The sequence below is a fragment of the Littorina saxatilis genome, linkage group LG17, assembly GCF_037325665.1.
Source record: "Littorina saxatilis isolate snail1 linkage group LG17, US_GU_Lsax_2.0, whole genome shotgun sequence".
Classification (NCBI taxonomy): Eukaryota; Metazoa; Mollusca; class Gastropoda; order Littorinimorpha; family Littorinidae; genus Littorina; species Littorina saxatilis.
The window spans coordinates 17,131,666-17,149,207 of NC_090261.1; the positions used below are offsets into that span (position 1 = coordinate 17,131,666).

The window sequence follows — 17,542 nt, forward strand, 5'->3', positions numbered from 1 at the left end:
AACTCTGAACAGGGCAAGAAGTTCTTTTTGGATAGTCTAGAAACCACAGAAATCAAACCACCATGGAGATTTTCCCTTGGCATAGGAAATAGGGTGGTCAATTTCAAAATAGACACAGGGGCTGATGTATCCGTCATTTCGGAGTCTGAGTTCAAAAAGATGAGTCCAAGACCCAAACTTCACACTAGTCATACCTAACTATAGAGTCCCCGGGAGGTCCTGTTGAGAACATGGGTCAGTTCGTAGCGCAAACAAGCTTTAAGAGAAAGCATACAACCTTCAGAGTTTACGTTTTGTAGATGAAATGAACAACTTAGCATTTGGGGACATAGGCGTCCCAGTCAAATGTGATCCAATCAAGATCGTTCTGAAAGAAGACGCAGAACCGTACAGCATTTCAGTTCTGAGACACGTTCTGATTCCGTTGTTACCCAAAGTTGAAAGAGAACTTCAATGCATGCTTTCGGATGGCAACATAGAAAAGGTCACCAAACCGACAGACTGGTGTGCGCCGATCGTACCAGTCCCCTGTTTCTTATAGGCGAGATTGGCGAGTGGGGCGAGGAAGTACCGTTTCTTGGGAACATCTCGCCGCGAGTGACGCTAGCCGACGCTAGGTAGCTTTGGGCTTGCTCACTTGGCGAGAAAACATGGCGGCCATGCAGCTGCCCATCCGAATGGCTGTCCATGGATTTTTACCGACCAGTGCAGACGACCTTTTCGGAATCAACCAATGGTGTTTAATTCTTGCGTAGCTAGCCATTAAACTGTTTCATAGACAATCTCGCCTCCTAGCTTCGCAAGCGGCTAGCCGAAAGAATATCTCGCCTGAAAGAAACACGCGACAGTACTGAAAAAGAACGGAAACGTTCGCATCTGTGTTGATTTGAAACGCTTGAATCGGTCGGTACACACTTCCAACGTTGGAAGACATGACACACAAACTTGCAGGGGCGAAAGTTTGTACAAAACTCGAAGCGACTTTCGGTTTCTGGCAAATTCCTCAACAGGAAGAGTCAGCAAAACTGACAACGTTCATGACGCCATTTGGAAGGTTTTACTTCAAACGGTTGCCGTTCGGGATTTCACTCGCACCCGAAATCTTCCAAAGAACCATGGAAGACATGCTTCTAGGCATAGAAGGAGTCGTTTGCTTCATGGATGATGTCGTTGTCAGTGGCGACTCTGAGGCAGAGCATGATGAACGTCTCAGGCAGGTTCTAGAGCGCGCAAGACAGGCGGGGCTCAAGCTGAACAAAGAAAAGTGCGAGTTTCAGAAAACGAGGCTTGACTTTCTGGGTCACACGATCAGCCAAGATGGCATTCAACCTGATCTGTCAAAGGTCAAGGCTATCATAGAGATGACAGAGCCTCAAGACGTGAGAGAGTTGCATCGGTTTCTAGGGATGGATAACTACCTCGGTCGGTTCATTCCAAACCTCGCGGACATTCTTAAGCCACTGAACGCACTTCTTCACAAAGATACACAGTGGATCTGGGAAAATGAACAGCAACAGGCATTCGAACAGGTGAAAAAGAGTATCACAGACGCACCAACGCTGGCGTTCTAAGAGTTAGGTCGCGAAACAGTCGTGTGTTCAGATGCAAGCAGCTATGGCTTAGGCGGAGTCCTTTACCAAGTGCATGAAGGCGAACTCAAACCTGTCGCGTTTTGTTCGAGAACACTCACATCAGCAGAATGCAAATACGCGCAGATCGAAAAAGAATGTCTTGCTGGGGTCTACGCGTGCAAACATTTCAAAGGTATCTTACAGGGTTACCAGAATTCAGTGATTACAGATCACAGACCTTTGGTTCCGCTGATTAACAAAAAGCATCTCACAGACATTCCTTTGCGGTGTCAGCGTATGTTGATGCGACTGATGCGTCACAACATTGTCGCGGAATACGAACCAGGGAAAACTCTGGTTGTCGCGGATGCTCTGTCCAGATCTCCACTGGCAGAGACAGAGAGTCCAGAACAGAACACACTTGAAACAGATGTTCTAGTACATGTAGACGCGGTTTGCGCATCGTGGTCAGTCTCAGATGAAAAGCTAGAAGCGCTCAGAAAAGCAACACAAGAAGACGTTACGCTTCAAACGGCGTTAGAGTACACGCAATCGGGCTGGCCGCAATACAAAGAAGACGTGAAACTTGCGGCTCGTCAGTTTTACAGTGTCAAAGATGAACTGAGCGATCATGATGGATTACTAGTCAGAGGGTCAAGAATAGTAATCCCATTCTCCCACAGGAAAGATATTCTGGGCAAAATTCATGACGGGCATCAAGGCATTCAAAAATGCAGAGAAAGGGCAAACCAGTGTGTTTGGTGGTCAGGTATGGGTCAGGAAATCAAGGAAATGGTGGGGAGGTGTAGACATTGCTTAGAAAGCAAACCAACACAGCGAAAGGAACCTTTGATTACTTCAAAGTTACCTGAGTACCCATTTCAGAAAGTAGGGGTAGATCTGCTAGCATTCAGGGGAGAGAGAACTACCTGTCAAACGTGGACAACTACTCTCGCTTCATTGAGATTGAGCAGCTGTCCAGGGAAACAGCAGAAGAAATGATCGGCAAGCTGAAAGACTTGTTCTCCAGACACGGTGTTCCAGAAATTGTGGTGTCGGACAATGGTACCCAATTCACGTCGAAAAAGTTTCAAGACTTCAAACACTCGAGGGGCTTTATGCACGTGACAAGCAGTCCACAGTATCCCCAGAGCAATGGTGAGGCGGAACGATCTGTGCAGATGTCCAAAACAATCTTGAAACAAAGCGATGTTGCCATAGCCTTGCTATTCTATAGGACTACCCCAATCCCATCACTTGGCGCAAGCCCAGCCGAGTTGGCGTTTGGGCGACAGCTGAGAACTCGTCTCCCAAGTCTCCCAAAATCCTTCATACCCCAAACACCTGTGGCGAAGGATTTCAAAGAACGGGACAGACAAGCAAAGCAGCAATAAAAAGAGAACTATGACCGTAGACATGGTGTCCAGTCTCTTCCCACCCTCAAGCCGGGTGAGACTGTCAAAATAAAGATCGATGGCGAAGACGGCTGGCGACAGTCCAGACGTATAGTTGAGCAGATCTAGATCTTACATGGTTCAAACACCGACAGGTATACTGAGACGAAACCTTCGTCGGGCTCCAACAGGCAAAGAGGTGCAGATTCGAGATGAAACTATTCCGAAATCTCCTGCGGCAGGTGTTCTGGCGGCGCAGAGACTGTTGAAGAACTTGAACTGCCAGATGTTGAAACTTCCCCTGTTCGTACCAGGAGTGGCAGGGAAGTCAAACTTCCACTACTGTTTCAGTGAAATTCAGTGAAAACATTTGTTTCCTTAATTAACGCGAAAGAGTCAGCGTAGTCACTTCTAGTCACATTCACTTTGGTGTGAAGTCCTTGTGCTTTTGTTTAAGTTTTAACTCTTTCTATACTGGCCATTATCTCCCCAGTCTCTCCCCAGAAACTGGCCATTTGCATGGGTTTGCAAAAAAATTCTCAAAAATAAACAAAACAAGATGCAGCCTTCAAACTCATAGGTTTTATTGCAAATATATTGCTAAAACATATGCCAAAGTTTGGTTTCATTGTTGTGAAAAAAAATAAAAATATGATGTCCAGAATTTATGGGTATATTTTACGCAATACAAAAAAGGGGGTATGTATTTTGACTAAGAAGCATTTTTTCTTATGAAGGCTCTGTTTGCAACAAAACTGTTTCTGTTTACTTGTATGAAGATTGTGCTAACACCAGACCTGTTTACCCCCATAAGTGTTTTGGAGTAATGCTCAGCCCCAAAAATAGTAATCCTGGCACAAAAATAGTAATCATCCAGCATTCGTCGCCAATTACAACGCACATGACAACTGTGTCTGCGAAACGCAATCATGCACATATATATATCCATCATTCACAAACAAAACACATCAGTCAGTTTTTGTAGTCATCATAATTTCAAAGAAGACCACATCAAAAGCACATGCATTACTGATTCTTTTTCTTTTGCTCGTAGTAGGCCTTTTTCAGTGTATCAAGCGCTTCTCTACTGTACTTGCGCTTGCCGAATGAGTGAGGGCGAGACTTCACCACTAGAATAAGGCTCTCCAGCGTCTCATTCAGACAGACATGATCTCTGGTCAGTGCTGTGCTTTTTCACCCCATTTTGCCATTGAAAAAAACAATGCCAAACATGTGAATTGATAAAAATAAAAAATAAAAATTTTTTTTTTTATTTTTTTTTTATTTTTTTATTTATGAAAATCGTAGTCTTGACACGGATAGCGGAATGGCGTATTTTTTGCAGAAAATCGTAATAAATTACGCCAAAATCGTAAGGGTAAACAGGTCTGTAACACAAAAACATAACAAATACCAACTGATTTTCCATTTGGTGGTCATGTAAGCATTGTGAACATGTCCGAAAAATCTGATCACACACCATGTGGTCGACATGCAGACCTGAACGGCCAGTGGTGGCAGAGTTGGAAAATAGGAAAAGTCTTGATGCCAATCCTTAATCAAAAACCAAAGAAAATCGTCATTGTTTTCATCACTTGCCCCCATACCTGCCCCCACACCAGCAAAAGTCTCGTCTCCCTCACCACCACCGCGTGCTTCTTCGTCACGCCCACTCTCACTCCCACTTGCACTTGCACTTTCAGTTTCACCTTCACTCCCCACTTCAGTTTCGCCACTGTAATAACTGTCATTGTCAGTATCGTCCTCCACATCAGAATCTTCCAGATCTGAGCCCTCTGTTGTGAACAATTCAATAGTCTCTTGCAACGTAAAACGAGGATTGTTTACACCACGATTGCCAGACGAAGCAGTAGGCGTCGCCATCTTGTCAAGCGAGTGACGCGCAGAGCTAGGATCAGCCACAAACTTCGCAGCTAACCCTATCACAAAGGCTTGTCTCGTGAAGCTAAGAGTGCATTCGCACTTATAGAAGGCCAAAGAAGGGAGCTATACCTTTTAGTTTCGCATCTGACCCCCGACCTCTAACCAAGTGACCTACAAACTCACGGAACGCAAATGCGGTCCTTAGTACACAAGCGTTGTGAGCCTCGGGACCTGATATGCGGTCCTTACTATAGAAAGAGTTTAAGTCGGAGACACTGATGAGAGGAGACTCAGTGCCCTGTTTGAGTCATTGTGTAGTTTTTTGTGCAAAAGGAACTTGCTTACATAACAAGAAATTCTTTTAATTTCTGTCGTTAGAAATGTTCAACTTAATTAAAGAAAAAATATTAAACTTAAAAAGAAAAGTGTCCATTTAAAGAAAGGGGGATGTCACGGTAACATACATGGCTCGCAGAGACAATACGTTTTGTTCTATTCACGTGTTATGTGTTTCCGCCCAGCACTCTCTTGGAGCTAGCACATGGTGGCTTGAAGACATGTTTGATTCCTAAGCTGAAATTAAAGTTCTAAACTTTAACGGACCTGTTTGTTTATGAGTGCATGGAAAGCATAACAACTCTGTAACCTATGTAACCGAGTGCCGAAACACCACAATCACCTTTGGAGGCAAAGTTCAATCAAACAGGATTGAGAATTTTAGAGCTTATTTCTAAGCCCTATAAAAACTGTTATGCATTCGCAAAGGAATCCATGAACATACAGAGAGACAAAAGCCACCAGACCCCATCACAAACAGAACTCTACAAATATAAATAGCTCGCAACTTCTAAGGCGAACAACTCTGCAGAGTCTGCTGTGAAGGGCGACAGTAGTCTCCCTGTCACACTCGCCCCCGTTTGAATGAACTTTGTCCCCAAAGTTCCGAACCATGGACCCGCCAAGCTTAGGTCCCTCCCAGGTTCGTGGAATGGGAACAGCACGAAAAATGATTCAGTGGCCATAACGCCATTCCTGAACATATCATGTCGAGTCACATCCTGTCGGCGACGCCAAATGTAACTGAGTGCCGAAACACCACAATCACCTTTGGAGGCGAAGTCCAATCAAACAGGATTGAGAATTTTAGAGCTTATTTCTAAGCCCTATAAAAACTGTTATGCAATCGCAAAGGAATCCATGAACATACAGAGAGACAAAAGCCGCCAGACCCCATCACAAACAGAACTCTACAATCCACAGGTGTTGCCTTGCGAGCTATTTACTTCTAAGGCGAACAACTCTGCAGAGTCTGCTGTGAAGGGCGACGGTAGTCTCCCTGTCACACCTATAATACCATAAAGCAACCTTACACTTTACAACATAATCCCTTTTTTTTCACCAACATAAACTTAACAGTATATATCACCTGAAATTATCTTTGAAGTACCATTATAAATTGTAGTCCATACTGCAGCTTCTTACTTTTTGAATTCACATGTCTGCTTTTCATAATTCAAATCTTTAAAATAACCACTGACCTCTCCTTCTTTGATGGGGATGTCTCTGTGTTTGCCCATCTCTACTACTTTCAGCACCATGTCTCCTTTCAACATGTAGAAAAGCTGAAACAATGAACATTTCCTTTCATCCATCATAAATATCAGCCACTAGCTGCCCCAATAAAGGATTTGAAAATGATTATTTTGAAGTTTAAAAAGTGTCTGTGGGGGGGGGGGGTGGGCCGAAGATCACACCACCTCATGGAATACATTGTAACTATTCAACACGAAAAGCAGGTATACAAGTAGAAGCAAAGGCATACCTGTTCTTACTCTTAATGAGATTTGAGCAAAAGAAGAAATGCATCAACAGTCTGCTGGAATTTGAGACAATTTTAAAGCTGGAATACCAGTAATATTAAAACAAATTAAAACAAATAACAACAACATAACAGGACTGCTCTGTACCAAACTGTACCTCTTCTCCATCCTCAATGTGAAAGTCTTTCCGTTCATTAGGTCCACCCACATAGAACACTTTCATCTGGCCATCATTGTGCCTGCAAACAGACATTTGACAAAGGTTAATCTACAACATTAAAGGCACAGTAAGCCTCCCGTAAACCATCACAGATACGGTCAGGCTTTTACACACAGTACAAACACCCTTTCATTTAAACACTCACCGCTTGAGAACATCCTAGGTGCCCTCCGTAAAGAGCGAACAATTTTCAAAGAATTTATTTTTGCGTGGTTTATCTTACCCCTGAGCCATCATGAACCCGTGTGATCCAGTTTCCCTTTTTCACAACAGGGACGAATCTGGGGGGGGGGGGGGGGGAGGGGGGGTTCCTGGGTTCCGGACCCCCCCCCCCCCCCCTGGCCATCCAATGTACCTCTCAGAGAACAAAAATAAAAAAATATGTGGACTTTTTAAGCTCTTCCCCCAACACCCTTAGTTTATTTGGTCTTCTAAAACTATTTCAAATTATGAACAACATCAAGTCGACAACGGCCTGCCCTCCCCGTTATAAATCCATCATCATAGGCCACGCCACAAGTCAAGTCACACGCTACACTATCACTAGTATTAATAGTATCAGAGAACCGATTGCAACAAGATATCATCTGCGCTATCGGGGAACCGATGTTTCGGAAAGGGACTGTACTGCACACTGTGAGATCATTCTCCTTTGTATTCCAGATGTTGTAATCATTGCTTGTTTGCTTGAATTTAAGTATTCAAAGTAAAGAGTCCTGTCAGACTTATTTACTAGGCATATATATGTCTTTGGGATTATTCCACTGAACCACTATGGTAAATGAATATCTGAAGTATTTTGTTACTGTTGAAAATGTGTAATTTTGATTCCCAGTTGCAAGGAAAGACCAAAAAATGACCTCACAAATGCAAAATTTTCTCAGCTTCTGGGAGGCTTTGCCCCCAGACCCCCCAGCGGGGCGTTGCCCCTGCACCCCAACGGGGCCTCAGTGGCCCCTGGACCCCTGCCTTCTTCTTCTTCTTCTTCTTCTGCGTTCGTGGGCTGAAACTCCCACATACACTCGTGTTTTGCACGAGTGGAATTTTACGTGTATGACCGTTTTTACCCCACCATTTAGGCAGCCATACGCCGCTTTCGGAGGAAGCATGCTGGGTATTTTCGTGTTTCTATAACCCACCGAACTCTGACATGGATTACAGGATCTTTTTCGTGCGCACTTGGTCTTGTGCTTGCGTGTACCGTACTTTCCGGGTTACAAGGCGCTACAGCGCATAAGGCGCACCCCCTTCTTTTTAAACAAAATTGTAATCCAGTCACCCATTGGGCGCAGGGGGCCGATAGGGCGCACCAAAATTAAAAAAGTATACCGGTAACAAACCGTCGAAGAATGAAAATAAGCTGCACATCAAAGGAAGAATACAGAGTGGAAATATGTGTGCTCTGTGTGTGCGGGGAGATCAAAGGCAGGTCCATTGTGATAGCTGGGTTGCCTTGTTTAGACACTGACCTTCTTCCCAGGGGTCAATGACCCAGTTTTTGCTATGAGAGGTGTTTCCCCTGTCATAGATCTGAGAGAGGAAACACTTCCTGCACCGGGGTCAGTGACCGAGTTTAATCAATGGGGCGGTCTCTTTGATGTCTTGAGAGGAAACTTGGCCAGGGTAGTACCTAGTAGCTGAAACATGCATTATCACAAGTTGTTTGACTGGTACTCAGACGGATTAGGCGCTTCGTTATACAAGACGCAGGGGTCAAACTCGAGGAAAAAAGTCGCGCCTTATGACCCGGAAAGTACGGTACACACGGGGGTGTTCGGACACCGAGGAGAGTCTGCACACAAAGTTGACTCTGAGAAATAAATCTTTCGCCGAACGTGGGGACGAACTCACGCTGACAGCGGCCAACTGGATACAAATCCAGCGCGCTACCGACTGAGCTACATCCCCGCCCGGACCCCTGCCTTCAGTTGGACCCCCTCTGAAACGAACTTGGTCCGGCCCTGCACAATGTAGTCGTCAGTTAGTAATTTGAATGTGACTCGATGTGAGCTTATCTGCTATAGCACGTTTTTATGCACGAAACAAACGGCTGTGGTGCACAAGAACTCTAGCGATGGCTTTTGACTGTTGAGAGGAACTGGGGATATATGCATAAACCGTCGTCTGCTACGACCCTTGTGTGACCCTACTTCCGGGCTTTTCTTTTTTAAACTTTCACAACTTCGAATTGTACTGATCTTGTCTTGATGAAAAAATAATTCTTTTTCGCACCAAAATGTCGGATACGAGGTCTTGCACTGACAGCGACGATATATATATATATATATATAACCACTTCTGGGTCAATACACACTCAAAGTGTGTTCAATACTCTGACAATGAACTGCCGTGCAGCATCAGTCTTTGTGTGTGTTTGTTTTTCATGTGTTTGTCTCAAGCGTACTTTAATACTATGAATCGAAAGTGCACTGCGTTCCTTCGCAAAATGGCATCAAATGACACCCCGAGTGTTGATGTGGTTTTCTGGTCTTTTATGTACACTCCGAGAATGAAATCTACATTACTGTAAAGGCCATGGAGCATCAGATTGTTTTTGTTTTGACACTCAGTGATAACTAACCGGCTGCTCTGCGTTCCTATCACAAAGTGGCTTTGAATGGCAAATTCGCTTTGCAATCGGAAGTTAACGCTGGAGTGTATACAGGGGCAGAAAATCTTATATACACTCCGAGTGGGTATAGGTATAGGGACAAACTCATTGAATGAGATAGGCCTCGCGGTCTTTACACGTCCCATCATTAGTTCAACATCGTATAAATACATTGGTCTGTATTGCATGCATAATTTGTAATTTTTGTGACAATGGTCACTCATCGTACTCGTACAAACTTGATTTCATAAATATTTCTGTGTCCAGTTGGTTCTTGAATCTGTTGAGAATAGTAGCCGTTTTAGTTTTGTGAGATAGTGAGTTCCAAACTGGTGCAACTCTAATGCTAAATGTAAACTTTCGCACATTTGTTTTTTCAAACTGTATGTACAATTTATCAACATTGTTTCTTGTTTTATCACACACGTTCTCAGCAAAAAAATATGAGCTGTCAATATTGTCCAGTTGGTTTAAAATCTTATAAGTCTGAATCAGATCTCCTCTGGTTCTTTTGTGTTTGAGGGATGGTAGATTTAGGGCTTTCAGACGTTCGCCATAAGACAGATCACTTAATTCTGGGAGTAACTTAGTTGCTCTTCTTTGTACATTTTCAATATCGACCGATTGATATTCAAGGTGAGGGTACCATATTACATTGCCATACTAGTCTAAGTGTGGACGGACAAGTGTTTTATATAATTGTGTAAATACTTCACGATATAAAAATGAGAAGGCTCTTCTTATCAGACCAACCATCCTGTTTGCTTTATTTACCACGGTTTGAACATGAACATCAAATTTTAACTGTGGATCAAAGGTATCACCTAGATCCTTTTCTGATTCACAGTCACACTCAGAAATGACAAATTCCTTATCATCCTGGCATTTCATAACATACTCATGCTTGGGATTCTTTTTTCCTATATATATGCATCACTTTACATTTAGAGACGTTAAAATAAAGGCACCATTTGTCAGACCACCGTTGTAAACAATTAATGTCTAGCTGGATTTGGTCCCTTTTCTCGACTTGATCGTATAATTTAGTGTCATCCGCAAAAACTTTGCAACAACTTTTTACACATTCCGGTAGGTCGTTTAAATAAAGATGGTGAACAGAATTGGTCCCAAGATACTCCCCTGGGGAAAACCACTCAAGACCTTAGCTCTGGGGGAATAGGCTTGTCCTACTCTCACCCTTTGAGTACGCTCACTTAAAAAGCCTTCAAGCCAGTTAATAACACTTCCTCCAATACCGTAAGATTTTAACAGTCTTTGGTGGGGCACGCCAGTGCGTAGAATATATGAGCCTGTGCCAAAACGTGCTTGCCAAAATGGGACATTTGGGGTTGAAAACCAAACTGGAAATAAAACTGTCTTATCTTTATACACTAATTGACTTTGTATAGTGTAACTATTTCCATAACCAAAAAGATAACTTGGGCTTTACTTTTTGCGAAAAAACAAAAAAACGCATCAACATAGCTGTGTGTCAACTATAACGCGAGACACAGCATTTTCATAAGTATCTTTATAAGTTCTTAACTGATTTGCTTCAAATTTACTCAGCAAGTAAGATTTACATCCCAAAAGAGATTCATTGAGGAACTTCTAAAATGGACCTTGTATTTTGAAAAATAAGTCACCCATCACTGTGTCCTGAGTTACAGTTGACACACTTCAGTCACAAGAAATCCTGTAAAAAAATTAAAAACAGAGAAGATGTTTCAAAGACTAGAATATTTTATTAAAACCATCATTTGCAACTCAAGCAAACCTCAAAATCAAAAGAAAAAGAAATCAAAGTAGAACAAGAAGGGCAAAGCCCATACGACTCACATGCTTTACACATTTTTCCTACCAAAATACATGTGACCTTGACCCAAGGTCAAGGTCATCCAAGGTCATGCAACACAAAGCTGTTAATTCAAGACATAGGAAGTACAATGGTGCTTATTGGCTCTTTCTACCATGAGATATGGTCACTTTTAGTGGTTCACTACCTTATTTTGGTCACATTTCATAAGGGTCAAAGTGACCTTGACCTTGATCATATGTGACCAAATGTGTCTCATGATGAAAGCATAACATGTGCCCCACATAATTTTTAAGTTTGAAACAGTTATCTTCCATAGTTCAGGGTCAAGGTCACTTCAAAATATGTATACAATCCAACTTTGAAGAGCTCCTGTGACCTTGACCTTGAAGCAAGGTAAACCAAACTGGTATCAAAAGATGGGGCTTACTTTGCCCTATATATCATATATAGGTGAGGTATTGAATCTCAAAAACTTCATAGAAAATGGGAAAAATATGAAAAATAGCTGTTTTTTAGGCAACATTTATGGCCCCTGCGACCTTGACCTTGAAGCAAGGTCAAGATGCTATGTGTGTTTTTTGGGGCCTTGTCATCATACACCATCTTGCCAAATTTGGTACTGATAGACTGAATAGTGTCCAAGAAATATCCAACGTTAAAGTTTTCCGGACGGATGTCCGGACGGACGGACGGACGTCCGGACGGACGTCCGGACGGACGGACGACTCGGGTGAGTACATAGACTCACTTTTGCTTCGCATGTGAGTCAAAAACTAGTCCATGATGTGTCAACTGTAACGGGGTCAAGGAAGACATGAAAATGGCACTGTGTCTCATGTTCCGGTTGACACACAAAGTCAGGAACACACACTGTAATGTGACAAGAGAATAAGAAATGCCAAAATGCCAGGTGTTACATGCAGGAAGTGCAAAATAAGGATAAGATGTCTTCAAATGTACAAATTCATTGGAAAATGGATGGCAAGAATCTCAAAAACACAACAGAAAACTAACCAAAACATTCCCAAATAGTGACCAGTATATTTACACCATCAGCTTATACAGAAAGTTCCTGCAGTTAATGTTCGTGAACATTACATTCCAGTCTGAACGAGTCAAAAGTCATTAAACAAACAATTTTGCACTCAAAACTGGTTAAATAAAAATGAAAAATTAAAACGCAAGTTCATGGAGAAAACAAGGTAAAATTACAAACGCCCAAGGGAAATGTCAATCTCATGAATATCCTCCACATCCACACATTAAGTGTCACTTGCACTCTCAAATAGTCATGCACATAATCAAAGAAACACATGGCACACTAGCACCCTACAAAGGTAAATACAAGACTTGATCAATCACAAATTGGTAATCAGAGATTTAAAAAAAAATGTGCACCTCTACCAATAAATACACACAAGCATTCAAAGTACCACAATGTACAAGACTAGAGAAAATCACAGATCAGCTTTCACACATAGCTTTAGCTGCCAATGCCTACATGTAAAATAATATGATAATGATAACTGCAAAGTTCGTAAAATTGGCTTCCCCCATCAAATAAATTAATCTACTCTATGCATGATCAGCAAACTTGCCAGACTGTCACTGTCAGAAGGGAGTCAGACCAAACCAGATGCAGACCTGTTTACACTAAACCCGAGGCAAGAGTACTTTCCCAAAACGTTGAGTGTATTTTTCAAAAAGTTGATGTACTTTCCAAGCAAAGCCATACGCGTGGGTGCAAACGTGTTTGTGTAAGAATAGCATGTCTTCTGTTCCTCTCCAAAGTTCGTTCATGGCAGACATCGTAGCGTTCAGGGTCCAGCTTTAGCCGTTGTCTGTACTCTTTGGATCGCTCGTTGTTCTGCTTCCGGACTCGTTCAGCCTGGGGTGACAATCTGACTTGCAGTCGCAGACCTTACAATCACGAAAAAGAAATGAGGCTCAAGTACAAGACAGAAAAACATTTGCCCACAGCACATCTAGAATCTAATGACATGTTCAAGTGCAGTTTCTACAGCACTGACCCCTGTCTCTTCTACCTCTCCCAGATAAATGTAACATTTCATTTTTAAGAGCAACAATACCACTTCTAACATCAGTCCTAAGAACTAAGACTGTACTGGATTTCCTACAAAGAGATGTGTCTAAGTTGACACAATCACCATAAATTAATATGCTTTCATCTGCAGAGTCATTTATTTACAAGGCTGGTAATTGAGGTAACTAAAAAAACAAGTAACAAAGGACATAAAACAATACTGTGTCCTTCCCAAGAAAAGTTACGGTCGACATGCATTCCTCGTAAATCAAAGCTACAAACATTAAAAAAAAAACCACAACCCTAAACTCTCAATTCCAAAAGTTAAAAGTAAAACGCAGACCTTAAATAGAAAAGAAAGGCATACGTATGTAAATGCATAGCTGTCCAAAAATACTTTGTGTCATTCGTAACCGAGACACAGTGAGAGTTACATGTCTTGCGTTACGATTGACGCAAGAAGATCCCCGAGTGGTCTTCTCGAAAAATATTTCACAACCAAACCAAGAACAAGTCGCTTAAGGCGAAAATACAACATTTAGTCAAGTAGCTGTCGAACTCACAGAATGAAACTGAACGCAATGCAATTTTTCAGCAAGACCGTATACTCGTAGCATCGTCAGTCCACCGCTCATGGCAAAGGCAGTGAAATTGACAAGAAGAGCGGGGTAGTAGTTGCGCTAAGAAGGATAGCACGCTTTTCTGTACCTCTCTTCGTTTGAACTTTCTGAGCGTGTTTTTAATCCAAACATATCATATCTATATGTTTTTGGAATCAAGAACCGACAAGGAATAAGATGAAAGTGTTTTTAAATTGATTTCGACAACTTAATTTTGATTATAATTTTTATATTTTTAATTTTCAGAGCTTGTTTTTAATCTAAATATAACATATTTATATGTTTTTAGAATCAGAAAATGATGAAGAATAAGATGAACGTAAATTTGGATCGTTTTATAAAAAAAAATGTTGTTTTTACAATTTTCAGATTTTTAATGACCAAAGTCATTAATTAATTTTTAAGCCACCAAGCTGAAATGCAATACCGAAGTCCGGCCTTCGTCGAAAATTGCTTGGCCAAAATTTCAATCAATTTGATTGAAAAATGAGGGTGTGACAGTGCCGCCTCAATTTTTACAAAAATCCGGATATGACGTCATCAAAGGTATTTATCGAAAAAAAGAAAAAAACGTTCGGGGATATCATTCCCAGGAACTTTCATGTAAAATTTCATAAAGATCGGTCCAGTAGTTTGGTTTGAATCGCTCTACACGCACGCACACACGCACGCACGCACGCACACACTCACACACACACATACACCACGACCCTCGTTTCGATTCCCCCTCTATGTTAAAACATTTAGTCAAAACTTGACTAAATGTAAAAACAAGTCTGAAAACTCATACATTACTTGCTAATCCAAGCGGAACCATTGTTTGCTGTTGCTATTGCTAGCCGTGAAAATGTTCAGTCGATCGTAACAAAGACATCACAGAATATGGATCGATCGTAACGAAGACCCAAACTGTCCCTGTGTCTTAATTCAACAAAAAAACAACCAGCGTGCTTCAACGAACTTTTTCAGTCCAGACAAATGCTTAAAATATGAAAGGAAGAATCACCCAGAACATATTCTTTGCTACTAGCTATAACACAGCGAATAAGTAAAAAACTTGAAGAATTTTGAGTCGATCGTAACTTTATGTCGATCGTAACGCTCATCAAACAGGAGACATGAAACGAAAACTTACCTTCCCAGCGAAAGTCGGCCATCCGTGTAGCAAAATGGAGTCCAACTGCGTGCGTGTAACGTTTTTGCTATTTATAACAGCAGCCCCGATACTTCCGCGGTCATTTAAAATAAGTTATTGAATATTGAGCGATCGTAACAAAAAGACATGAAAATTGCATTCAACCTAAAAACTTCTCAAAACTACTCAAAATACTTTTATTTTAAATCAATTGTTTGCAAATCAAATAAAACTTTTTATTTACTGCTGCTTACAACTTTCGGTTGCGATAATGACGTTCGTAGATTCGAAAATCGAGGGACGTATCGTGAGTTCGCTGGAGACACAGGGAGTTACGATCGCTATGGACGTTTTTGACGTCAAATATTTTGCCAATAAACATCTTTTTTTTCGTAGACATCATCTTTTTGTGGTAATTTAGGGTACATTTATCAATATTATGGGCACTGTTTCTAACTTGCCGACGGAGATTTCTGGACCGCGGACGAACAAAACACCATGTACGGAATGTCCCACTTTCAAGTCGCCGGATTTGCTCGCTTCGGCTAACATTTTTATTTTTTTCATGTAGGTGTAATGCATGCAAGCTTCTGAAACTGTCTTTGCTATGTCTTTAACATACATGCTTTCAAACTGTTCAGTGCTTTTTGCGATTGAAAGTGCGGTTGATGAACAGTAATGCATGAACATGTCGGCTCTTTCGGCAGACCACGTTTTGGCACAGGCTCATATATATATATAACAGTTTTAGAGGTGAGTATGTTGTGCAAAAGAAGTCTACTTGGCACAACAGCATAGCTTTCACTTACAGGAACAAATTACAAGATTAGGAGGGGTTTTTCTTGTTTTGTTTGTTTATTGTTGATTTTTTTAGTGGGTTTTTTTTTTTTTTTTGGGTGGGGGGGGGGGGGGGTTGTGCTGAAAACTTCTCGCGTAATAAAGCCCCCTTTCTCTAAACTGACCTGAAAGACATTCGGAAATCTGCCACCACAGTCAAAGTAGGACAAGACTCAAGAAAGATAAGAAACTAGGCAAGAGAACTTCTGTACAGTGTACGTGACAGCAAAATCTGAGGCAATTCCATCGAGGTCACAAACGCTATGTTGAGCCGAATACAGGAAAAAAACAAATTAACGAACATCATTTTGTTGCACACAGGCGGGAGAAAAAATTGCTTGTTTTCTTCGATCCATTTGTCCGTGTTGTAGAGCACAGGCGTCAAGGCAGACGTCCGTTTCTTGGTCGGAGGTTCGCTGTTGTCGCCGTCAGCCATGCTGTCTTCTTGCTGGGAATTAACGGTCAAAGGTCAAGGTTGGAGCATAGACCACACAAGGTCGTTGACCTTCCAAATTTATTTCCGGTTCGGGGGATAATGCTACTTTCGATTTTTGCAATGAGCGGTGACCACGAAGCACACAGGCAAGAGACAAGAGACACGCTGGAGTGCGTTTATGTATAACAACACTGTTATGCCGATTTTGCATTGTGTGGGTTTAAGCTATGTTATGAGTCAATTCTCATATCAAACAGTAGACTAGCACAGCTCGAAATTGAATAGAGGGGACTGTTGCTGTTGTGGAGATCGCTAGATACCACTGGAATCGAATGGAAGGATAAAGAACATTATGGAACTTACTTTGATTAAGTGCGCAGTCACTCATGACGTAAGCGTAGACGCTCATCGGACAGACGGAACTGTGTAGATCTAACCAGATTAGTGTCGATGTTTCCCGAATATTCTCGTATATCCATTAACTATATAAGTAGGGCTGCGCACACGTATTGTTGTTCTTTACCAGTCTTGCACTTGTTCTTTCTTACACTGTGCTGAGAGATATTGTCACCGTTGTTCCAGCTGTTAATAAATCTACAGAACCTACACAAATCGTTGTCTCCTTTGCGACTGAGAGTGGCGAAAGGAAAAACACGACAGTTGCATTGGCCATTTCTTTAGGCAAATGCACAATGACTTATACTACAGCAAGTACAAGAAGGTCGAGTCTCTCTGTGTTTTCATATCGAAGAGCGATTCAGAGTAAACTACTGGACCGATCTTTATGAAATTTTTCATGAGAGTTCCTGGGTATGATATCCCCAGACGTTTTTTACATTTAGTCAAGTTTTGACTAATGTTTTGACAAAGAGGGGGAATCGAGACGAGGGTCGTGGTGTATGTGTGTGTGTCTGTGTCTGTGCGTGTGTGTGTGTGTAGAGCGATTCAGACCAAACTACTGGACCGATCTTTATGAAATTTTACATGAGAGTTCCTGGGAATGATATCCCCGGACCTTTTTTTCGATAAATACTTTTGATGACGTCATATTCGGCTTTTTGTAAAAGTTGAGGCGGCACTGTCACACCCTCATTTTTCAATCAAATTGATTAAAATTTTTGTAAAGCAATCTTCGACGAAGGCCGGACTTC

General features: G+C 41.8%; 1 protein-coding gene across 1 annotated transcript in view; it reads right to left on the reverse strand.

Moving 5' to 3' along the window:
• LOC138953926 (3-hydroxyanthranilate 3,4-dioxygenase-like) overlaps positions 1 to 16,424 on the reverse strand; it is a 28,757-nt gene extending 12,333 nt beyond the window's left edge. Inside the window, exons 1-3 of the mRNA XM_070325918.1 lie at positions 16,258 to 16,424; positions 6,827 to 6,908; positions 6,388 to 6,471 (exon numbers count right to left, since the gene is read on the reverse strand). Coding sequence (XP_070182019.1) covers positions 6,388 to 6,471; positions 6,827 to 6,908; positions 16,258 to 16,391 — 300 coding nt within the window. The 5' untranslated portion in view covers positions 16,392 to 16,424. The remainder of the gene's footprint in view (positions 1 to 6,387; positions 6,472 to 6,826; positions 6,909 to 16,257) is intronic.
• Between the last annotated feature and the right edge of the window lie 1,118 nt (positions 16,425 to 17,542).